Below are 24010 nucleotides of genomic sequence, written 5' to 3' on the forward strand. Positions count from 1 at the left end.
TGTGTTTTTCTGTCAATATGGGGTGCTGTGTGTACATTAATGAGGAAAAAAATGAACTTAAATGATTTTAGCATATGGCTGCAATATAACAAAGAGTGAAAAATTTAAGGGGTCTGAATACTTTCCGTACCCACTGTATAAGCAAGTGCTTGTTCTACATGTTGGTCCTTTAAAGACTCAGTGGGGTCATGTGTTTTGGATTTGTGAAGCTTTGGCTATCAACGTGTGAAAATGGCCCTGGGGTGAAGTAAGGGAAGGGTTAGGAAATTATTAAAATTATTTATCAATGTGCTATGACATCAAAAATCTATCTTAAATCATGCCAAACATAATTAGAAGAAGCAGTCTTTTAGATTTAGCTCACCTTAATGATATATATAAATTGCACTGAACAACGAAAATGGAGGTAACGCAATCTAATGATAGTGAATGCTGTTACAATAAATTAACTGTGATTTTTATGGGAAACCATCAGCTAGAGAGATTCCAGTTTATATGTGTAACCAATTAGAGAATCATCAGTATGTGAGTTGTAATGCTGACTACTAACATGACTTTTTGTCACTCCTGAAATTTTAATCTTTAAAATTCTCTGTAAGCCAATCAGAACTCTTCTTTTTATCTTCTAATATAAATCTATTTATACATTGTAGTCATGCTCTATGTAATGCGCAATAAAAACAGTGAATAATAAACTGACTTCATGTGATATTATTAAGTCCTTCAGGGATTTGTTACGACACAAGCTTGTGTTGAAACTAGAGCAGTGTGTGGAGTTGCTGAAAGATTCCTGTTGCTAATTCTCAGATGCTTTCCATCTTCTTTCTGTGTTCCCGACCCTCCCTTCACCACAGGTCATGATATTACCAGTTCTCTGGAGCCAGCCAACATTGACACCAGTATTCTGGAAGAGTACATCACCAAGGAGGACGATAGCACTGACATGTCAGTAGGGACTCCAGACCAGCCTAGCAATGTCAAAACAGCACGCACTAAGTGAATCAGATCATGTTGTTACAAAGGAATTTGTTTTTTCTGATAAGGCTAATCCATTTTTTTTTCTTTCCCCTCTGTCTCCCAGCTGTTTCTCAGAGGTCCACAGCTCCGCAGGACCAAATTACTCATCTCCCCAGGCAGGAGTGTCCTCCTCTGGGGGTCTGGTGTGTGCTGTGAGCCCCCCTATTCCACTACGCCAAGGAGCCCCTCCGCCTGGGCCCCCTAACTGTCAGAACGCCTACCCCCCAGGTCCGTCCCTGGGCCTTCGACACGGCTACCCCTGCCTGGGGCAGCAGCCACCAACAGCACCAACAGCAGCAGCAACAGCAGGCTCACGTCAAGCCTGAACACAGGAGTCACTACACTCCAGGGTGAGCGCAATGCCATGGAGGTAGATGGATGGGGGCATAAGTGGGAGGAAATATAGTATGAGTTGATACTTTGGAATGTTAAAGAAATGTCCGAGATGCCACTGGCAACTCGCATAAAATCAGGTAAAAGTTGCAGCAGATGACGCAGTAGTCTGTTAATGCATGTAACAAAACCAGACACACACACCCTACTATATGTCCATTATGCAACCAGTACTTGATTAAGCTTCACTTGTACAAATAAAGCATTAGCTGGTCAAGAGGGGGAGGTTTAGTGATAACAGGCAGAGAGAGAGAGAGAGAGTCAAATTACAGCCTGAAAAAAAAAATCCTGACGGACACAGTCTTTTGTAAAGAAAGTCTTCACTTACTCTGTTTCCAAAGGATAGTTTCTCCCTGATATATGGCAGTTTAGAAAATAAAATGCCAACTTCCTGCATGGTACAATTTGAAAGATTTCTATAATTTTGAAAGTTTGATGTTATTGTATTTGTGAATGTAATATCTACAACCTTCTATTTTTTTAGGACACTACCTGAGTCCCCCCCAGACTCCAGCTCAGAGCCGTACTCTCCTCAGCAGGTGAATGGTGAGTAAAATGTCTGTTTCCACTCCCTGTAAAAATCTGAGAGAAATGGTGCATGAGAGAGTGTATAACAAACAGAGTTGTACCTTGATCAGTAGAACAAATCAACAAATTAAGACACTAAAAGTAGCTTGTGTTTGTCATTTATTAATTTACATTTTAGTCAACATACAAGTTGAACAACAGTGTGCAAAGTCATTATGTACTTCTTTCCCTCACACACCTGTGTTGGTCTTGCTCATTAGTAAAAAGGTGTGGAACAGTGTTATCTGATGGGCATCCCTTCAGTTTGAAAGAGTGGAAAATACCTGGTGAGATGCAAAACAGATAGAACACTCCAAAAGAGGAAAGGCTGTGTGATTAAATGTATTTGCAAGTAAAAACAGCATAGATAATTGTGTAAACAATATGCAGCATCCTCACTGTGTCTTGTAGATCCTCACATGATCAGGACCATGACACCAGAGAACATGTGTCACATGACTCCAACGCCACCGCTCCCACCACACGGGCACTATCACAGCATGCATCGGGACATGTACATGAAGCCGGAGCCCATGATATCACAGTATCCGATGGAACCAGCTACGAGCGGAAGTGGTGACATGCAGCAGACACAGATGCTCCATCAGCTACTGCAGCATCCTCAGGGGCAAGAGTGAGTCATGAAGATGCTGTATACAGGAAGGAGGGAAGGAGGGAGCCAGTGTTGTGCTGTCCAGTTTGTTTGGAACAGAAGAAACTATTGGACATGTACAGCTTTTAACTGTGTTTTCATTTTGTCACATAGTGGCATCCCTGTTCACCAAGCCAAGAAGAGGAAGCACTCTGACTCTCCCAACAGCACCCTCAATTCCCAAATCCTCACAGGTATCATCAAACAAGAACCAGGTAGGCAGGCATCTTTCTTCTCTTCCTCACCTCGTCTACCTCACACTCACCTGCTCTTACCTAACCTTTAACTCTCAAACAGATAAAAGACTTTTAGAGAACAGTTATGCACATTCCCAAACATGCTTCAGCCTTACCTTAATTGCTTATATTTCAAACTGTTTGTCACAGGTTTAATGCAGGATCCCGACAACACCTACTTGGACCCAAACTATCAGTGCATTAAGTGGCAACCTCACCAGCAGAACAAGTGGACACCACTGTATGACGCCAACTGCAAAGAGCTGTGGGTGGAATTTATTTTGGCTTATCGGAACATTTTGAGGTCCTTGTTCTGGAACAAAAAGACCCGAAAGCATGCTGCATAGTCAAAAAATGAAAACAGTTATAAATGGCTAGGTGCATAATTCAACCTAGTATACAGTGGGAGTGGCAAAGGAATAGCAGGGTTGTAGAGGGCTACAAATTCCTCAGAGGTGAGCCATGTGGGGGAGTGAATGGGTGAAGGGTTTCGGCTAAGAAGGACAACGTGAGGGGGGTAAAGGGAGAAATTAGTGTACACCTACTTGTGCTTTTGCAGTGCCAAAATAAAAAGATAGGGAGGAAGGTTAAAATGAACTCATAAGGCCTTTTTGAGATATGTTATCAAAATCACCTGGTTGCCCATCACAACTTTTCACACACCACACCTACATAAAAGGAACAGTGAGTTTTCATTTGTTTTGAGTTGGATTTAACTATTTCATCTCAATTTTTAGTGTAGTAAAGTAACGGTACCAAAACTAAGCCTCAGGGACTGGAGTTCTCAAATAAGGATATGAAATTTAATAATGTCAGTGATTTAAAGTTAGGAAAGCCAGAGAATAATAGAAGAAATATAGGTTTTACTCTCATCATACTTCAGGAAACAGTACAAACTGTCTATTTCTTTATAAAATACTGCATACCTCAATCCATATGTGTATCTCTTTGGGGGCTTGAGCCTAAAAACACAGGAAGTGCCTGTAATAAAGAGTCTTTCCCTGGTGATAAAAATAGAAAAACTATATTCCACTAACAAAATACGAATTCACTTATGTTTCCTAGTCACACTGTTCATATGTCATAATTTCTTTCCTTTCTTTAGTCCAATGCCAACGTACCGTGTTGATGCTGACAAAGGCTTCAACTTCTCCTTGGCTGACGATGCCTTTGTTTGTCAGAAGAAGAACCATTTTCAGGTCACAGTATATATGGGCATGCTGGGCGACCCCAAGTACATCAAGACAAGTGACGGCCTGCAGCCTATCGATTGCTTCTATCTCAAACTCAACGGAGTAAAGGTGAGTGAAGGCAAAATAATGAACATGACTTGAATGTGATAGATAGTTGCTACTTGTACATTATTAGTGTGCATGTACTTTTGCTTTTCATTGTCAGGTGGAGGCCATGAACCAGTCCATCAATGTGGAGCAGTCGCAATCTGACCGCAGCAAGAGACCCTTCAAGCCAGTGCTGTGAGTCTGAAGACTTTCAAATTGGACTTAAAAACAATAGTTTGGTGCTGTTTTTGCTTGCTGTAATCATTTCATTCTGGCTATTAAAAGGTGGCTTCGTAATGTGCATACAATGCACATAATGGGGGACAAAAACCACAGCCCTCTATTTAGAGGTTTATCTGAGGCTAATATGAGGTTTCAGACATTAAGACACATCAAGTGAATATCTTTCAAAGTTACTGTGCTTTTAGTTAATAAAAGTGCCTCATTTTGTTTCCCTGGACAGTGTGGAAGGATAAAGAGAGAATTTCAGACAAAAATACTTGAGGTTTTGGCCATGATTATTCACACACAATAAGTAATACATATAAATTAGTAAATAAAAAAGAAAGATTCTTACAATGAAACTATATTATTTAATGCATGGGACCACCTACAATGCCTTTGCAGACCACCAGGGGGCCACTGGTTGAAAACCCCTGCACTTGAATAATTTTGAGCCTATCCTTTAACAGAAGCACACACATTACAAAACTGTGTAAGGAGATGATTCTGCATAATGTATTTGTGGTTTTGTTTCTTCCAGTGTCACCCTGCCCCCAGAGCAGGTCACAAAGGTCACAGTGGGGCGGCTCCACTTCAGCGAGACCACAGCGAATAACATGAGGAAGAAGGGCAAACCAAACCCTGACCAGAGGTGAAACACATGCCATCACATATAAACATATGATTCAGTTTGGTCACATTAAAAGTTCCAGTAGTCATAGTTTCTCCTGATGCTTTTGTCCTCGCAGGTATTTCATGCTGGTGGTGGCACTGCATGCTCAGTCCCACAGTCAGAGTTACACTGTGGCTGCTCATGTGTCTGAGAGGATCATCGTCAGGGTAACGTCTGGCCATGTCTGTCTGCCTCCTACAACAATCATATCCATTGTGAATGCGATGTCTTGCACACCTGCATGAACTTAATAAGCATTAGAAGCATTATTTGAGAGCTGTGTACATGATCGTTTGCTTGCTTTTGCCAATGTGCTTACATGAGACAACTATTTACTAAAAAAATGTTGTTTATTCAGTATATTTAAACAATGACTAAGCTCTAAGTGCTGATGTTAGCGCTTGTGTTAAAAGAACGGGTCAACATTTTGGAAAATATGCCTATTTCGTTTATTGATTCATGACTGTATGATAAATATGAAGCTGGATCTAGCAGCTTGTTAGCATTGCTTAGCATAAATGCTGGAAACTGCTGCCTCTGTCCAATAAAATAAAATCACCAAAATGTGCCTACCAGCACCTATAAAGCTGGCAGGAAGAGACCAAAGTGTAAAAGGGACAAAGCAAACTTGCAGTAACAGAAAGACTGCAGAAAGAGTGGCATCACTCATTTAACCTGACTCTCAGCAAGTAAGCCAGTAAGCATATTTTCCAAAACTACTTTAAAAATATTGCAATTATTTTGATTTTTTAAAGTATATCTTTCAGAAATATCTGAACCACAGTCTCTCTGTGTCGATTGTTTGTCTCTGTTGCAGGCGTCCAACCCAGGCCAGTTTGAAAGTGACAATGAGGTGCTGTGGCAGCGTGGCCAACTGCCAGACTCAGTCTACCACCACGGGAGAGTCGGCATCAACACTGACCGACCAGATGAAGCCCTTGTTGTCCATGGCAACCTGAAGGTCATGGGCTCCCTGGTACACCCCTCTGACATCAGGGCTAAAGAAAATGTCCAGGAGGTCAGGATGACACTCAGGGTGTATGTATAGGTGTGTGTGTGTGTGTGTGTGTGTGTGTGTGTGTGTGTGTGTGTGTGTGTGTGTGTGTGTGTGTGTGTGTTATCTCACTGTGTATGTGTTATCAAACTGTCAGTGTGCTTTTGTGTACCTACATCATCATAAATCATGTCATACAAATTCTCATACTCAGCACAGTTCCCTGACTTTGCAGTTTAACTCTGAGTTTTGTCATCATTATACTTGAGCATGTGTGTCTGCAACATGAACACTGTGTTTTCATACCATCTGCATGGGTGTCACTATCATTCTGCCTGTGTGTAGGTCGACACCACAGACAATTTGAAACGGATTTCTCAGATGAGGCTGGTCCATTATCAGTACAAGCCTGAGTTTGCTGCCACTGTGGGCATAGAGAACACTGCAGAGACTGGTAACAACGTCATATGTAACCTGTGTTCAAATTTAAACATTTAGTTCAATCATCTCATGTATATCATGCATCATCTTAATGTCTTAATGTCTGATATGTTTTTTACTCTATATGCGTCACTGTGCAAGTGTGTCCTGGATTGTGCATGCTGTCATGCTCTTGTTCCTCTTTTTCACTTTGGCACTTGTTATGTCCTCATGCAGGAGTGATTGCTCAAGAGGTTCAGCAAATCCTGCCTGAAGCAGTGAAAGAGGGGGGTGATGTGGTGTGCTCTAATGGAGAAACTATCCCCAACCTGTTAGTTGTCAACAAGGTAATGAACATACAGGCATGCATACAGCACAAACAGACATTACTTCCATACACAGTAACAGCTCTCCCTCAATTTCAAAGGAACGTATCTTTATGGAGAACGTGGGGGCAGTGAAGGAGCTGTGTAAGCTGACAGACAACTTGGAGACTCGTATAGATGAACTGGAGCGCTGGAGCCGCAAACTGGCCAAGCTGCGTCGTCTTGACAGCATGAAAAGTACCGTGAGTGGGGGCACTGTCAGGTGAGAGCCATGACTAATTCGATTGAGGATTCAAAGCAAGTGTTACACGCTGATAGAGAGCACAGATGGAGCAGTAGAAAGGGATTTAAAAATTAACCTTTGTTATTCTTGTTCATATAGCCAATCAGGGAGTTATTTTAGCAGGACAGGAAGCGGCCCACTCAAGAGGAAGACAGTCAAACCTGGGAGCAAGGTCTGTGGTGATGATTGGTGTATTTTAAAAAAGTGTAAGAAATTGGTGAACTGTGGGATTTACAATTTTTAATGTATGAAATCTGTTTTCTTTAATTGCAGAATTTGCCTCCAGATCAAGGCTGCATCAGTCAGAGGTTCATGCAAGGGACCATCTTAGCGCTGGTCATAGTCATGGCCTTCAGGTTAGAAGAAGAAAATGCGTTTGCATATGACGGGGTGGGACAGCAATAAATCTGCTACATGTGTGCACAGCAATGGCATGATGATGATCTTTATTTGTTTCCCTGCAGTGTCATTTCTATGTCTGTCCTTTATGTGCTGACCCTTCACCATAGAGGAGACATCACAGAGAAAGCTGAGTACGTGCATTTGATGAAAACAGGCTGAATGAAGAAAGAAATCCACATCTTCTCTTTAATATCTCTCAGTATAATTATGTCTGTCCCTGCTTTGTGTAGCTACGTTCCTTCCTGTGTTCTCTACATCTCTTGGATGCCCATCTTCACTGCCACTGTAACTTTCTGTCCACCTGTCTGTCCATGGTACGCTTTCAACATCTGTTGTTCTTGCAACTTGTTTCATTTTTATTATTCTTTCAGCTTTATCTTTGATTGCTCTTAGTTGGGTGTTGTGTCCTGTCTGAAAGGAGATCACGAGTCACATATCTAAACTGCCTAAAATTCATTAGCATTTAAGTGTGCCATTATCTTAATTTTAACTTGACCAGCTATACTGTCATCTGATTGGTGCAGGTCAAGAGCTGCACTGGGATCACGTAAGTCTTCATATAATCCGCTGTCCACCACCTCTGCACCTGGTGAGTGGACATCCTAAGTACAGTATGTGACCTATAGGATCAGACATCTCTGTTTGGTAGTTTTGGAAATCACAGCAATTACAAACTCGCTCAGAAGATATAAGTGAATATGAATTTAATTCTCTCTGTCTCTCACAAATCCTGCAGCTTGCTGTTCAACCACACCTTTAAACAACCAATCAGCTACAGTTTTGACATCAAGTAACAACCAGTCCAGCTCAGGTAAGATGAAAAATATGAGATGTTTACATGTGTTATTTATTTGTTTGTTTCCAATGCGAACTGATTATCTTTCTTTTCTAGAATTAGACACTGTGGTTCCCACACCAGGCACTATTAATAAGAAGGCCAAGTCCAGACTAATGGATAAGGACGGCCACAGTAGAAACCGACTGAGTCACACCTCAGCACCTTTGTATTTTGCCAAGTCCAAAAGGCCGGCATCCACAGACCTGGATGGAGTGGGAGCTCCCAATCATCTGCCCGGGGGTCAGCCAGTGCCACGTAGACAGCGCAGTCTACATACAAAGAGTAAATCCACAAATGCAGCCCAGACACAGCACTGTCTTCACACACATAATATGCAGTCTACAAACACTAAAGCCATTTGTTTGAAAACCGCAAACAAAGCCTGACTACATACTGTATGAAGGAATGCCATGGGCATGTCTGAACATGATGCAGCTTTTTTTTATTTTTGCAGGAGTAAGGTTAGCTCCCTCTCTGACTAGTCTACATATTGTGGAGACAAACCAAGAGATCACAGGACAAAATTGTGCAACACCCAGGAGCTGCAGGTATATACTTATTTGCTAATGTCAAACAGATTGGAGACAGATTAAAAGAAAAAACAAGATGAAGCAATTTAGTAGCCACAAGTAGCCAGAACAACAGCAATGTGACTCGGCCATAGAGTCTGCGAACTTTTACTGGAGGGTTGGACACCATTTTCTACAAGACACAGTATCACAATTTGAATAAAGGTATGGTGATGCTACTTTTCTCTGTGTCGACTCTAGCTACACAGTATCACTCCATGGACAGAGAAATTCCTCTATCTCACAAATTACTTTGCACATGACGTAAGTATACAAAGATTGTGCTGTCTACACAGCTGCATGTATGCACTGGTGGCAATTTATTTTATGGATGTGTAAATTCTTAATAATTTCCCATGAGATTTTCTGGAAATGACCATGTAGTATGGCTGAAATTATAGGTAACATAGAGCCAGTATTGAAGAGCATTTTGGTCGTGCACAGCAGGTCAGCTGCACATGCAAGGCATTCATTCATTCATTTATTCATTTTCTACCGCTTATTCCCTGAACGGGGTCACGGGGGGAGGGCCGGAGCCAATCCCGGCCGGCAATCGGGCGAAGGCAGGGTACACCCTGGACAGGTCGCCAATCCATTGCAGGGCTGCAAGGCATTCAATTCAACATAATATATGAAGAATAAACTTCACAATAATAAATGGATGATTTGAATTGGGTTTCAGTTCAAGGACATTCCACCAGAAACTACAGATATTTTCAAATAACTACAACAACTAGTCTCTCTATATTCCTTGTAATAATTTCCAGATTACATAGTGATTTCCAGTTGATCAAGACATTATTAGAAAATTGTTAGGAAGTAACAGAACCATAAAGCTTTACCAAATCACTGCAGGTCCACACACAGTGTGTGGGTACGACAATGTGGGGCCACCAAGGGACGTTTATGCCCCAGGCACACAGAGGTAGAGCTCTATGGTGGACAGAGTACATCAACAAAGGTACATAATGATCTACTTAATCAAACATATTTCCTTCTTTTGCTATATTGTTCTACTACAAATATGTGAAGCTAACATTATTATTTATCAAAACGTATTTTTCTACAGTTGACTTACTGTTAATTACTTGTTTGCTGACTAATTTCTGCTTTGCTCTAAGGGGACTCATCACCTGTGGTCAGTGCCTGTGCTGGGCTTCCAGGACATCACCTATGACTTCCGTGTCTCCCTGTCTGTGAGTAAACTTGGCCTCCAAAATATAAGGAACGAGTGCGCTATGTGGTTTCTCTCTGTTCTTTGATTTGAGTAAAGTCAGTGGGTGGAACTGATTGTTATCTCCACCTGGTTTTCTTTGACAGAGTGACGTGAGTTGTACCGCTGAAGGAGAAACCTCATCATACTCTGACTACCATTTTCTCATTCAAAGCAGCTGCGTGTGAGGAGGAAGACGAGGTGACCCAGTGCCTTGTGATGCACCGCATTTCACCTTTGTGGTTCCATTATAAGGATTTTGTGATGGGATAGGGTTTTGTCTTATTTTTGTATATGATTTTTAAAGAGATTTAATGCAGAACAAACTATATACCACTGTCCTCACTGTAATCCCCTCTATATGCATTAAGACATCTCTGTTGTGATCACTGGAGTTTGAAACACTGTTTTTAAGTTTTTCCTGTCATTGAAAATGTCGTAGATCACTGTAATTTACTACTGTTGCGCCACTGTTAACTACTATTGTGAAAGTAACACCAATGTGTTTATTACTGATCATTTTGTCTTCCATAATTAAAATAAGCCATAATTACTTTTAGCAGGGTTCAAGTTTCTAAATTAAATTAAGTGCAGGCTAAGATACTGTAGAAAACACTGCATGCATTTTTGTTTCGTTTTATAATACTATGAATCTTTATGTACACTCAAACCAGTGTCAACTGAAAACAGAAACACTTTTTAATAGTTTTATGCAGAGGAGAGAAGATCATTGGCTTCTGCTGTAGGCTGAATGTGAATGGTTGCAACTCACAGGGAAAATATACCTCAGTAGTGCACACTGGCAAATCCTGGATCTCTACAGTGGAGCTTTGTGTTTGAACTGTATAATGTTTTTTCTTATTATTTCTTGTTCTGAAGGCATTTTCCACTTACTCTCACCACCATGATATTATTGTTTTTGTCAGACTTTGTTTTTAAATTCATATTCCATACGGTATGTGTATTATTTAGAAAAACACAGTAGCATCTCAAATGTAAAAACCAATATTAAAGGAATATAGGAAAACAGCCATCAGAAAAATGTTTATTATAATATGAAAACAGTGTACAATGCTTGTAGGATAATTATTATTGCTTAGATACTGGGTATAGTGTGCTATTTTAGCCTATTTATAATGCACCAGCTAGCCTAATGAAACCATTGTAGCACTTTTTGCACTGTATATATGAACTGCTTTGGCTCTATCCAGTGCACCAGACTTGTTTCAGATACTCTGGTACACCTGCATTACATGTAACTATATAGCTTCATTTTCTTCCAGCCACTGCTCCTTTTTATCTGATGTGTTTTATCATATTGTTTTTATAGTTGATATTTTCCAGTTGTTGTATTATCAATAATATATTAACTTGTAGCTACTGGAGCCCAGAAATTATTTCTAAACATGAAAACACACACATTTCTACATCTATCCATACACACACACACACATATACACTATAGCAAAAATGCTTTTTTTTTTTTTTGGTCTTCAAGAGTTCAAGAAAACACACACACACACACACACACACACACACACTTGTACTTTTATACACATACACAAACACATTTCTAATTTTAGCAATATTTGTTAAGAGAAAATAAAATGCCATAACACTAAAACTGGAGTATTTTAATATCACTAGTTTTGTTTTAGCCCATACCGTCATAACATTTTCAAGGCCTTTTCAAAAATATGCTGTAATACTATGAATACATGCAGTAAATAAATGTGTGGTTGAATTTTATGTTGTGGTTGATGATCCAACTGCTTTTTTCATTACGTCCATTAGATGGCAGTCAAAGATTTAGGAATGGTGGTCAAGTATAGAGTTGCTATAAAGTCCCTGAATTTTGCCTGTCAGGTTACAAATTGTTCCCTACTACCGAACTGTCGTGTATAATGACAAGGCAAAGGAAGAATGTGCTATAAAAGTCACAGGGGGCAGTATTTCAGTAGCATTTGAATGTGTGACTTTTACTTGTAATGTAGGGTATTTTTCGGTGTATTATTAGTACTTTTACTCAAATAAACCTAAAAAATGTCCACACCGTTGGAGATCTGTACGCGGGCTAAGAAAAAAAGAAGCCTGAGAGGCTATATTGAGGGTAAAAATAGCGTTATGCCACGTAAAACCTACGTCACGGCACACCCGGAAGGGATAGTAAGTACGTGGCCTTCTCATCTTGGATGGTAGAGGAAGGAGCTCCGCTTCATTATAAAATGGTACATTTATTTTGTTTACATGAGGTTATGTCTAATATATAGTAACATGCACTTTATCAGTACACATTATTCTTAGGTTCGTTTGTAAACAGCGTGTTTTCTGTGTGAAATTGTTGTTTTTGTAGTGCAGACTAGCAGAGGAACGTTAGCCTCTCATGTCAAATTCACTGTTCACTGATTCAGGCATTCTAAACATCAGACATTGTTCTACAACATTAATCACCAGCTGCAGACTGAGCAGTTGATAGTAAGAGGTTAAAATAGAAGCTGACTGGTGGCGGCGATAACTTAGCGTGTCTACCCTGCTTGTGTCTGATCTCTCTCTCTCTCTCTCTCGTGTCCCTGCAGGAACTTGAGGCCATGACCAGATACACCAGCCCGGTGAACCCGGCTGTGTTCCCCCACCTCACTGTGGTCCTGTTGGCCATCGGCATGTTCTTCACCGCCTGGTTCTTCGTGTATCCTTTTACTGCTGGTTGTGCACAACATTGTTGTAGCTCTACTGCTGGCCATATTTGAGCCAGTAGTAATTTTTCAGGTTTGTCATTGCTACCGGGCACTAATCTTCTGGAAGCACAACATACAAACCATAACTTAACACCCAATGGTTTCTCCTTATTGAAGTACAATGTAAAATTTAACAGAAAAATACAGCTTCTTATGCCTTGGGACTTAACTTAATAGCTTAGGCCATCATTTCAGTCACATTGAGTCACCAATTTGGTTACTGAGATTGAGAACATGATAACATTGCTAAAAAGATGTTTGATTGTCACAAAAAACACAAGCAGACACACAGAGAGGAGGTAAATAGAAGGTTATTATCCAAACTATTGCTTGTAAATGGTTTCCAGACTGACTTCAGCTTGATTTTGACCCATGGAAGTTGTCAGAGGTGGGTATGCAGGTTATTGTAGATATTTAATGTGTTCACTTTTCCTAGCAATGTAATATCTACTTATGGCTAAACTGTCAAAAAAAATGTTCATGTAGCACATGCTGAGGGGCATCAATAAGACCATACAGAAGCACTTTCTGGGGTCAAAAGTCAAAACAAATAAAAAATTCTAGTCTATGATTGGAACCGGGACAAAAGTATTTTTATTATTTTTCATATGCTGCCAAAGGTTTGTTGACTGCTTTAGTAAAACTGGCACAAAAATGGCCCAGTCAAATTATAATCGGTTGACAAAGTATTTCATTAAAGTCAATATTGTAATCTTTAAGTGTGCCCTTCCAACATGTTTAGGTAAATGTCATTAAAAAATACAGGCTGACAGGAGACTTGTGGCATGATACACCAACACTGTGGACAATTGCATCATAAGCTGCACTCATATGTGAAGCAGGAGGCATTAGACTTTGAAGAGAGCATGGATTTTGGCTGCTGATCATATTTTTTTATTGGATGACCTTAACTTTTAATCAGTTATGAGGTGACTTCAACAAAATACACCAGAGATGTGTACAAAGAGCTGCTGATCTCCCTCGTGGCTTCACTTTTTATGGGCTTCGGTGTGCTGTTCTTACTACTCTGGGTTGGCATCTATGTATGAAGGTACTTTTAAAGGCAACTAGTTTTTATTTAATCATTGAAATGGTTTTGTGGCTAACTGCTGTTCCCTGTCGGCCTTGTTTTTCTGCAGTTTCGGGTAACTGAGTTAAAATTTGACACATTCCAGGGGAATGAAGGACATCACACACACAACATGAAATGGATTTTGGATTTAAGTGGACTGCTCTAACAATATTTTGTGAATATATGGACTCTGGTTTTCTTTTCACAAGTAAAGGGGATTTCTACAACTTCTGGTGTCGTCTCTATGTAGTCTGATAGCTGCAATGACTCTTACAGATTTTAGTAACAGTTATATAAAATATTGATTATTGAGACCAGATCTGAAGTACACAGCAACTTAACCTGCTGGGTGCTTGGCAATAGGTTATTTTGATCCACTGAAGGCTATGTATGGTGTGTTTCATGAGTAGTGTCTAAAACCACAATCCCTGATTAATCTTTGTGTTAAAATTAGAGCAGTCAGTTTCACCTTGTCTCCAGGATAATACTGAGTACCTTAGTGATGAAGGATTACACCAGGGTTAGAGAAGGATATTTAATAAAAACAGCATGAACATGATTCAGAGATTCCTACTCATAGACTGCAGGATTCACATGGAATTTGGCATATTAAAACAATCATGTAAACAGCACATACTAACCTTACATAAGGCAAAATAGATGACTCAATTTCTTCCTTTGCAAGGGAATAACAAAACTATTGAGTGTAGCTCTACAAACTGTATCATTAAAATTATTTTAAAAATGACTGCCCACATCTTCCTAAACTTTTGACTCCTTTCAATGTGTTGCATTCTAGGTGCAACGCAAATTGACTTACAAAGGCCACAGATAAACAGACTCAATCCTGATTAATACAACGCTACACATGCCATGTTTGGCTTACCTGCCGCTGTAAACCACTTAACCAGCTGTCCACTTGGCTACAATGAGCCAGTGAACACAAACCACGATTAAGACTTTGCTCCATAAGCAAGTGAGTTCCATAAGCATTCAGCATCAGTCCATTGCTTCTGTTAATAGAATCATGCTTACTATGTGTTTAATCATAAAAAAAGAAAATAGGGGCCTTTCCTAGCAGAACATTTTAGTTCTCTCTCAAAACCATCCCTTCACTAATGAGCTCTTGCGAAGGCATCCCGCAGCCACTGGGAGTCCTCATACAGCCTCGGGTCTCCCATAAACTCTGCTGTGCGTTTGTATAAGTAGTAATACAACACTGCCGCTGTTAACAGAAAGAAGTACAGTTATTCAGTGACAGCATACTACAGAAAGTAGATCAACGCCAATGGAAAATTTACCTCTGAATTAATTCCCCAATTACCTGTTCTCTGGAAAACAAAAAGAGCTTGAAGACCATCTGTCCAAACAAAATGGTTTGACTGAAGCCATCTAAGGTTCTAGAGGAAAGGAAATGCTTTCAGGTTCAGTTAAAATGTTACAATTTTGATTTGGTGTTTGCACAGAGTTGAAATGCAGGTGTACTGTATGTGATAGTGCGAGCGAGCGTACCACCACCCAGCAGTGGAAGCAGATGCTGAGGGTCAGGTAAAGCGCGGAGAATATCAGCAGAGCCCTGAATTTCTGCAGCAGCCGGGACACCAGGCCCACCTGGAACACGTAGGTATTGAACAACATCAGCAGGATGATGATGATGTTGAACAAGATGGCAATGTCCTGGATGCTAAAAAAAAAAAAAAAGGACGTCATTTGTTTATTTGTGGTATTAGAGCTCTGGTTATGACAAGACTTTTAACTAGTCATGCCATTTAAAATGGTTGATACTGTTGAAGCAAAAACTCTTTGCTTTATCAAAAGGATTTGACTTGTTCTCGCTAATGAAGGTGGATTTGCCTGTGTGGATTTTTACCTGTTGCCAAATGAACCGGCTATTGAATGAAGAACAAAATTCCGTCAAAAAAGAGGTGTCAGTATTTTTCATGAATACACACTGGACACAGTCAAAAGTGTCAAAAGATTATTAGTAACTGAAAGAGCTGAAGAGCAAATTAATCCACAACCTCAAGAAAAAATAAACTTAAATCAGACATGGATGTTTCAGTAACCTTTAAAAACAAGGTGGAAAGATTTTCTACATGTGGTAAAATCCCTGGCAACTAAAATATTTGGATGGCTGCTAGTTTATTGTATTAAGGGATTAGGTTTTTAATCATGCTGTTTCCTTGAACATATGTAGAGGAACAATTTTAATAATTTACAGTGATATGAAACTTGAAATATATAATAGAAAGAAAATGAACCAGCTAATCTTTTCAGCTTGTAGTTCAGTGACTTACATGAAAAGCACAAGTTGGATGACAGGCGCTCCCCTCAGAAGTTCACTGAAGGAGTTGACGAAGAGGTCATAGGCCAAAAGCGTCAGCTGGACCAGCAGGACCAGCGAGTAGTTACCAGTCTGCAACATCTTTGGGATCTGATCCTGCAAACCACCAAGCTTCACACTTTACTCTCCTCCTTTGTTCTGGCTGCAGAACCAAAGCACAGGTACTTAATGGTGGCACAAGCCTAAAAGGTCGACAGTTACCCCTACATATTTAAGTACAAAATATTGCAGGGGTCTAGAAACGGACATGCCAAACTGAGTCACAACTTGTCCATTCACACTCAGAAAGTGGTGGCTTTTCCCAAAAATATTCTATTGCCTTATTCACTCTAGACAGTTCTGTAAAGAAATCCGCTGTGTGCAGGCCTGAGGCAAAACGTATCTATATGGTGACTGTAAGCAGTCCAAGATATCGGATGAAATGTTTCTGATCTTTTCAAATGCATATCGACATCTTCGGTGTAGACAGTCTCTTCATCTGCTGCATTACCTGCGAGGAAAAGCAAAAGGTGTGAAACAACAGAGACCTTCGTTGTATTGCGTGATAGAAAGAAAAACTTTGATACCTCTATAGTATTTCACAGTTACCTATCCAGTGTTTAGAGAAGATGATGTCTCTCTCTGGCAGCTAAATTAGCAGTAAGCGTAACTATATAAGGTCAACATGCTCAGACTATTACACAGGCAGGCGTGGAAAGGTCAAAACTTTAATTTAACCAATGTGGCCACAACCGTCCCTTGGTTTGTTGTTATTCTGGTGGGACATTCCTTTTCTTTCCTTTAACGCATCTAACTAATCTACCTATGGCAATACGAGGTCCTATCGTAATTTAATTTGTTTGCAGATAATCTTGGCAACGGTTAAGTGATTTACTACTGATATATTTCCACAACAAATCACTCGGTTGGCACTGACAATGCTCAGATTTTAGCTTCGAGTAATTCCCCCTAGACACGTTTTCTACGTTAAACATCATGTTATTTACCGCTTAATGGTGCTGTTATATAAGTAGGCTTCGCACATACCATTTAACCAACATTTCCTTACCATAAAACTTGCGAAGAATGAAAATAAGTCACCACGAAACAGCAAAAAACATTAAATTCCTTATACATCCTAGTTTCGTCAATAAACAATGCTCCCCACTCACAGCATTTACCGCTGCTTTTCAGCGTATGTATTTCCGTAAATTCCATGGTAACGCAACGTCTTACCGTAATTACTAACCTACAAGTTCTCAAAATACTCCTCGATAATATTGTTGCCCAAAGTACAAAAATTATGGTATAGACATTTTGGTTCGGTGTTATTATAAGGGATAGACATTATTGACAGTAGCTCCTGTGACATTTTCATTACCCGACAAATATTTTCTTTTTTGGGCTGATTGTTCAGTGTATAGAATAGGGAGTCATGCCCATCATTATTCCTTGAGGTGTTCTTTGTTTGACCAGCTGTGGAAACTACAAAGATGATGAGTTTACTGTCATAGACATAATTGAGTCCTCCACTGATTACACCTGCCATGGACACGTCTGAGTGAAGTGTAAATCCTAAGGTTAATTTGCCTTTATACCAATGTTTGTATTCCTGGTCGAATCTAAGGTCTGATCTTTATGGATTATTGTCTCTTATTTGGGATTTAATTGTATTTATTGTTGGCAGTATGTTTGCTTTCTTCTTCTTTTTTACTATCTTATTTTTACTAATTATGTCTTATCTGCCGTTTATAGGCCTGTTTTTAAATATTCGTCTACATGTAGGCTATACACATTAATCTGTTTGCTTTTTCTTTTCTTTTTTTTTTGGTAAGCTGTTTTGTTTTATTCCCCTAATTAGTTTACTTTTTTTTTAACTTAGTTTGTGTTCACTGCCTAGTCTTCTGGCACAAATATTGTTCTTGTACCTACTGTATATTGTATATCGTGTTACTGGGGGGAAAAAACATAGAAATCATTCTGATTCACACTCCAGCCAGTAGGAGGCGTAAAAGCTGTTTGCCAACGGTCCTTAACGAACAATAAATGAAGAAGACGAGGAACAACACCCGTCACTGCCACCTAGCGGCTGCAGACTGTATTTCTTGAAATACTGTCAGTCGAAAGGTAAGTTGGCATCTGAGTACAGCGCACTGTGGGTGAGTATCCGAAGTGTCTATAACTTGCCTAAACTGACATAAAATACAGTAATATGTGTCTTTTAGAAACATTTAGACAATGTTTTGTTTATATTGTCTCCGCTGTGTGGAATAACAACGTAGAGACGAAGATTTGGAGTTATTCTAACCTTTAATAGACTCGTTAATAAATGTGCATAGCCTCATTCTATCGGTTTTAGTTTCACCTTTTAGCTAGATTGCTCCAAAATCGGTCGTATGTCAGTCATTTAATTCATTGTAGATGACTGAGTTGTGTTTGAGTGAAACGTTTGGTACAGTCGCAAGCACTGACATGCATTTCACAACCATGCTGTCTGTTTAATTTACTGTGTTATTATCAGAGCTGTCAGTGTTTCAAAGCAACATATGTTCTGACTGAACGTTAACACAGGCTGTCAGAATGAGCATGTTGACATTTGTCACAGAAAGTGTAGGTGCGTTTCAAGTGCTACGGCTTCGTAGCCTGCAACATGTCGTAAACGCTGCGATAAGCTGGAGTTATTTCTCCGAATGTGAGAACAGCTCCACCTCACATCACACGTAGCGTGTTAGGTGTGTTTAAGTTTATTTGACCTTTGGCGTGGCTGTTGGCTAATGGAGAGACTGCTTTGACATACAATGTTTACATGAGCGTTTTATCTGTAATCCCAGAATTTCGCTTATGTTTTAAGAAAGTTTTGTAGGCTTCATAGATCATCTGCAAGATCCTTTACTAGCCTTTATCACTTGAGAGATAGGAAGCAGAGGCTGTATTTAATTTAATTTAACACTGTGTACCTGATTGCCTCCAGGAATGTCCTTCTTGTGCGTCAATGTTGAAATATGTCATTTTCTTTAAATGAAACTATTCTGGACTTTTTCCTAGATTTTCTTGCCTGTAATGGAAATGCATTCTAAACTGAAGACTAATTATGTGTGATGCTGGTATCTGTCAACAATCATTGTCTTATCAATCTTTATGGATATACACAAACATTTTTCTCATAGTTCTCTAGTTTTGTTGTCATGGTTGTTCCGACAATGCAAACAACTGCAAATGTTTAATTTGCATCGACTCTCCTGTAACTATCCACCCTACCCTTCAAGTACACAGTAACTCCCCTCACATGACACCATCCTGCTTATGGGCTTTGACACATCCTGGTGTGTAGTCATGAGCACTAGAAGCAGCACCACATTTATTAAAGTTTTCCTCATGTAATTAAGCAGTGAGGACAGCTGACTGTGCTGCATTAGGTCACCTAAGAATATTGGCATTTTGGAAGTATCAGAAATCACTTCCTCTTTAGCATGCTGTTGCACTGAATTCCTCGAACAGTTATAAAATCTTATTGAGTGTAATCATGTCAAAAACCTGATTTGCAGCTGCTGTAGATAATGTGCACACTCACGGCTCAGTTTGTTCTTCATCTCATGTTTGATGAGGGAGGATCTGTAGGGCCAGCGTCTGTGTCTGAGAGGCAAGACCCAAAATGTCTTTAAATTAATTTTAGTTTACTGAGAAGGTAAAAGGAAATACTGCTGATTCTGTTTCAGACAGGAAGTTTTAGCAATCAAATAATTTTAGCACACTGAGAGATTTCTCATTAAGGTTGTAACTAATGATTATTTTCATTATTGATGAATCTGACAGTGAATTGATTAAGTCAATTAAAATGATCAATTAATCATTTTATATATAAAATGTCAAAGAGTTGTATTTGTAAAGTTTAAAACAGTCTGAAAATATCCCACATGCTTTCCTAAAGTCAGTGTCGATGTCTCAAAATGTCTTATTTTGTCTGATCAACAGTCCAAAACCCAGAGATGCTCAGTTTACTATAAGAAATACTTAACAGTCAAGAAGCTGGAATAGGTGAATTTGTGGTGTTCATGTTGGAAAATTATGTAATTGATTTATTGATTATCAAAACAATCATTGGAGCTCTGATCACAACCTGCTGGAGTCTATATTTATTACACTGACAAAGAAAAGCAAGAACTCTTCATTATTTTGCTGTCTGTTAGCTAATTGTTTCTAATGACCCCCCTGTAACTGTGTTTCTCTATACAGTAATGTATAAGTGGCTAAATGATGGCGAGGTTTTGGTGGGTCAAGGCAGCGGTGAGGCCGTCCCATCGAGTCCCAGGCTGCGGACCCGGCAAGTCGGGAGCCCCAGGCCGGGCCGGGGACACAGCCCACTGATTTCATCCAGAGAGAGAGTGCCAGGAAGCCCACAGTCTGAGACCATGGGCAAGGCCAGGGAATTGTTTGTGCTGTGTGACAAAGAGGGGAAAGGGTTTATCACAAAGAGGGATATGCAGGTGAGGGTGAGGAGCCAGTGTGGCATGATAACAGCATTTAGGCTAATTGTGCAGTGTTGAACTTTTATCCCTCCTACGGTCAGAGGCTACAAGCGGAATTGCCGCTGTCCCCTGAGCAGCTGGAGACGGTGTTTGAGACCCTGGACCGAGAACACAATGGATTCCTTACTCCTGCTGAGTTCAGCAAAGGACTTGGTGAGACTGTTACTCACTGACATTTATGGGAAAAACTACCATCATTCAGAAACATTCGTCATTTGCTGTCAACTAATTCTTCTTTTCTTCTCTCTGTCTGTGGTGCAGGTGAGCTGGTGGGACTGACAGAGGCGACTGAGCTGGGTCAAGATGAAGCAGAAGAGGACACTGACCAGGTGGACTTCTCCCAGGAAGACGCTGCCGTCAGATTTGCAAACTTACTGCTGGAGCTCGGGGCTGACAAACTCTTCAAAAAGTAAGTAAATACAAGCATGTAGGTGGTTGTATCTTCCTGAAAACCCAAGGAACTGGTTTAAATACTACTAATAACTGCTCTACTGACATGTTAAATTGTAGCCATTTAGCATTTGTGTATTACATGTTCGAATGTCTGTGGGGATTCTCAGTCATCCAGGTCATGGCATATATGACATGCTGAGGTTGGCAACTGGCCTTGCTTGAAGTTCTTAAGGAAGTTTCACCTCTCATCCGAGAAGCTTATTCAGTTGTGACTGACTGTTGGGGAGACCCTCTGTGGAATCATTAACAGCTTGAGGGCCTTATAAGTTGCATGTGAGTTGTTGGCCTAGCCAACCATCATGTGGTTTGGTAGGGTCACATGAGACAAAGTGTGGATGGGTGTTAAACTGCATGTTCACAGCACTGGGCCAACTCCTTACGACAAGACTCAGCAGTGATACTGTATCTGAAGGACAAGGGGCTCTCAATAAGGATGGCAGTGTGTACATTTTGGCCAGAAAAGACCGGTGGTTTGAAAGAGGAGTGAAAGAAGCAGTTTACATAAAACTAGAATGACTGTCACTAAACAGACGAGGTGGTCTACAACAACGTGTATTAACCGTTTACAGTGCAGTCTTGACAGTCCTCTCCAGCCACCCATCCACACCTTGACCCTAACAATCCGCCTAACTGTTGGGTAGGTCAACGGCATGCATGTGTCGCTGCGGTCCTCAACGTGTTAATGAAAGTGTAATAAAGGTAGAATATCTGGTAAAGCTGTGCTGGATTCCATTATAGTGTCTAGTATGGGCACACCTCATATAATGGAGACTGTATATTCTTCTTTGTTAAATAAAAACTTACCATGTCAAAGTTTACTTTTTTTGAGCAAACAATGCAAATGTTTTTGATGCTATTGTTGCACATACTGTATTTACAGTTTTTCAGTTTAACCAAACCCTTTATGTGATATAAATACAGTGATGGTGTGGGGTTAAAAACAGATGTCCTCTTGTTCATTGTACATCAGTCAGGAGGAGCTCTGCACTCTGTGGTGTGAGCTCCAGAGAGACAGACCAGAGCTGCTCAGTGTCCTGGAGGGTGTCCTTGCCCACGCAGTGTCCCATCTACAGGACTCCATCAGAGAGAGAGACAGTCTGGAACAAGCTCTACGCAGGTCCAACCTCCTCTGACTGTTTTCTGCCCACTCCGACTGTGAGTATTCAGAGTGGGATGAGTTTTATATATCAATTGATTCAACTGTGATTTGTTCTGCTTTAGACGGGAGAGCGAACATGATCAGGTTGTTCGATCCATATATGAAGAAGTGGAAAGTCAAATCAAAGAGGAGCGAGAGAAGCGCCTGGCTCAGGTACACACACGTGCTATATGGTCCAGCCTATGTGAACTTTACCAAAGTGATTCTCATAATAGCATTTAATGAATTTATTGTGAAATCAAGGACAGTAATAGACAGAACCAGAGGGGGCAAGAGCTGGAGGAGGAGCTAAAGATGCAGGAGCAAGAGTTGGAGAATACAATGACCAGACAGAAAGAGGTAGGCTATGCTACTAAAGTTGTTATGAAGGCCACCATAATTTAATGAGCGACTAAACAGGATCCATCTTTGTCCTAAGCTGGAGACCAGAATCCGCCAGCTGAGCTGTGAGCAGATAAACATTAAGAAACAGAACCAGCAGCTACGACACCTCAATGTGCAGTTACAAGAGCAGGTGGAGAACAGCAGAGAGCAGCTGCAGGCTGCCATGGGTCAGCTCAGCCGGCTTCAGCTCAGCGCTGCCCAAGAACAAGTGGCCAGACAGAAGTAAGGGACTCATTTTGATAAAAACCAGAAAGAAGCTGCTAATGTGTCATTGGATAAATACATGTAGAACTTGTTCCATCCCTTTTTCTGAGACCAAAAATACCCAAATGTGGAGAATATAACATTAGCATAAACAATAGTTTGAACTCAGATGAGTATAAACATGACCTCTAGGTCCCTGGCAGCTGATTTGATAATAATTGCAGGAATAACAACAGATTTTATGTTATATAATGTAAATCTTTAGTTGTGTATAAATATCATGGAAAAAAATCAAAATCATCAATGTAAGTTTATCTCATAATACCTTCTCCCTGTCTGTGGTGTGGTACTCACTGTTGGTATTTTTTTGGGATGTTTTGATAAGAATTTGATTTGATAATAAGTCTTTTTGTTTGCTTCACTGTAGAAATGTGATGAAGGTGTCCCTGAACATACAGACAGAGAAGGAAAGCCTCTTGAGGCAACTGGAGCTTTTGCGGTAAGTCTAATGGGCTGCTTGCTGTTTCGGGTCAAGTTCTTTTGTTAAGGAGACAAAAGAAAATATCCTGACAAGAATTTATAGGTGAAAGCAGCACCTGCCCAGCCATTCGTGTAATTGGAAATTGCCTCTTTCATATGTCTCACGACTCCAGACATGGGTGAGAATGGTTCTAAATGATTTTCTTTCTCTGTGCCAGGGATATGAACAAAAGACTGCGAGATGAGAAAGATGCCCAACAGTCTCAGAAGAGGGTTAGTCAGAGACACTCTGTCCTTCCCACTGTGCCGTTAAATTATTACCTCAGTGAAGACCTTTGTACGCCGTGGACACAGCAGATTTATCCACCCTAAGCTAAGTTCTGGATTGGCTTAATGCTTTGTTTCCATCCTCTGGACAGTTATTTATATGGGCAGCTGTTAGTGTTTACTTATTAAGTGAACTTGTATTCATGGCTTCGACACAGTTTGGAATTTTTGAATGTCATCAATGTTTTACTGTAGATGTGGTCAGTGAGCTGAAGGATTTTGTTGAAGGGACATTTATTTTGTCCTGTGTGTGTTTGAAGGA

General features: G+C 40.2%; 4 protein-coding genes across 6 annotated transcripts in view; 3 read left to right on the forward strand and 1 right to left on the reverse strand.

Annotated features, from left to right (window-relative positions):
- myrf (myelin regulatory factor) overlaps nucleotides 1-11555 on the forward strand; it is a 19071-nt gene extending 7516 nt beyond the window's left edge. The window contains 27 exon segments of the mRNA XM_020619393.1: nucleotides 855-945; nucleotides 1082-1286; nucleotides 1288-1367; nucleotides 1895-1956; nucleotides 2389-2611; nucleotides 2744-2844; nucleotides 3016-3130; nucleotides 3971-4166; nucleotides 4264-4340; nucleotides 4909-5019; nucleotides 5117-5207; nucleotides 5858-6058; nucleotides 6380-6488; nucleotides 6692-6801; nucleotides 6882-7042; nucleotides 7163-7235; nucleotides 7337-7419; nucleotides 7528-7596; nucleotides 7696-7779; nucleotides 7990-8054; nucleotides 8202-8276; nucleotides 8358-8585; nucleotides 8758-8851; nucleotides 9074-9136; nucleotides 9728-9833; nucleotides 9994-10068; nucleotides 10193-11555. Of these exon segments, the coding sequence (XP_020475049.1) occupies nucleotides 855-945; nucleotides 1082-1286; nucleotides 1288-1367; nucleotides 1895-1956; nucleotides 2389-2611; nucleotides 2744-2844; nucleotides 3016-3130; nucleotides 3971-4166; nucleotides 4264-4340; nucleotides 4909-5019; nucleotides 5117-5207; nucleotides 5858-6058; nucleotides 6380-6488; nucleotides 6692-6801; nucleotides 6882-7042; nucleotides 7163-7235; nucleotides 7337-7419; nucleotides 7528-7596; nucleotides 7696-7779; nucleotides 7990-8054; nucleotides 8202-8276; nucleotides 8358-8585; nucleotides 8758-8851; nucleotides 9074-9136; nucleotides 9728-9833; nucleotides 9994-10068; nucleotides 10193-10273 (3029 nt within the window). The 3' untranslated portion in view covers nucleotides 10274-11555.
- A 660-nt stretch (nucleotides 11556-12215) lies between these two features.
- On the forward strand, nucleotides 12216-14119 carry tmem258 (transmembrane protein 258). The gene is made up of 4 exons (XM_020619398.1): nucleotides 12216-12313; nucleotides 12662-12771; nucleotides 13743-13871; nucleotides 13960-14119. Exons 1-3 carry the CDS (start codon nucleotides 12278-12280, stop codon nucleotides 13867-13869), a joined length of 273 nt encoding a protein of 90 aa, XP_020475054.1. The 5' UTR covers nucleotides 12216-12277; the 3' UTR covers nucleotides 13870-13871; nucleotides 13960-14119.
- A 90-nt stretch (nucleotides 14120-14209) lies between these two features.
- On the reverse strand, nucleotides 14210-17428 carry tmem138 (transmembrane protein 138). Of its 2 annotated transcripts, XM_020619397.1 has the most exons (6): nucleotides 17285-17428; nucleotides 16484-16726; nucleotides 16190-16378; nucleotides 15405-15576; nucleotides 15217-15292; nucleotides 14210-15117 (listed from the first exon to the last, which is right to left on the reverse strand). In XM_020619397.1, the coding sequence occupies exons 3-6, from the start codon at nucleotides 16315-16317 to the stop codon at nucleotides 15008-15010; spliced, it is 486 nt and encodes a 161-aa protein (XP_020475053.1). In that variant the 5' UTR covers nucleotides 16318-16378; nucleotides 16484-16726; nucleotides 17285-17428; the 3' UTR covers nucleotides 14210-15007. The 2 variants fall into 2 exon arrangements, with proteins under 2 accessions (XP_020475053.1, XP_020475052.1); XM_020619396.1 differs by having other exon boundaries at nucleotides 16190-16726.
- The window catches only part of cracr2b (calcium release activated channel regulator 2B), a 12189-nt gene continuing 4503 nt past the window's right edge, over nucleotides 16325-24010 (forward strand). Inside the window, exons 1-11 of one of the 2 annotated variants that reach the window (XM_020619394.1) lie at nucleotides 16325-16397; nucleotides 18212-18374; nucleotides 20449-20699; nucleotides 20783-20894; nucleotides 21003-21150; nucleotides 22165-22311; nucleotides 22416-22506; nucleotides 22597-22692; nucleotides 22772-22959; nucleotides 23369-23440; nucleotides 23640-23694. In XM_020619394.1, the coding sequence (XP_020475050.1) occupies nucleotides 20451-20699; nucleotides 20783-20894; nucleotides 21003-21150; nucleotides 22165-22311; nucleotides 22416-22506; nucleotides 22597-22692; nucleotides 22772-22959; nucleotides 23369-23440; nucleotides 23640-23694 (1158 nt within the window). In that variant the 5' untranslated portion in view covers nucleotides 16325-16397; nucleotides 18212-18374; nucleotides 20449-20450. The remainder of the gene's footprint in view (nucleotides 16398-18211; nucleotides 18375-20448; nucleotides 20700-20782; nucleotides 20895-21002; nucleotides 21151-22164; nucleotides 22312-22415; nucleotides 22507-22596; nucleotides 22693-22771; nucleotides 22960-23368; nucleotides 23441-23639; nucleotides 23695-24010) is intronic. The other variant, XM_020619395.1, reaches the window with a different exon arrangement.

Source organism: Monopterus albus, unplaced genomic scaffold (assembly GCF_001952655.1).
Source record: "Monopterus albus unplaced genomic scaffold, M_albus_1.0 scaffold218.1, whole genome shotgun sequence".
Taxonomy (NCBI): Eukaryota; Metazoa; Chordata; class Actinopteri; order Synbranchiformes; family Synbranchidae; genus Monopterus; species Monopterus albus.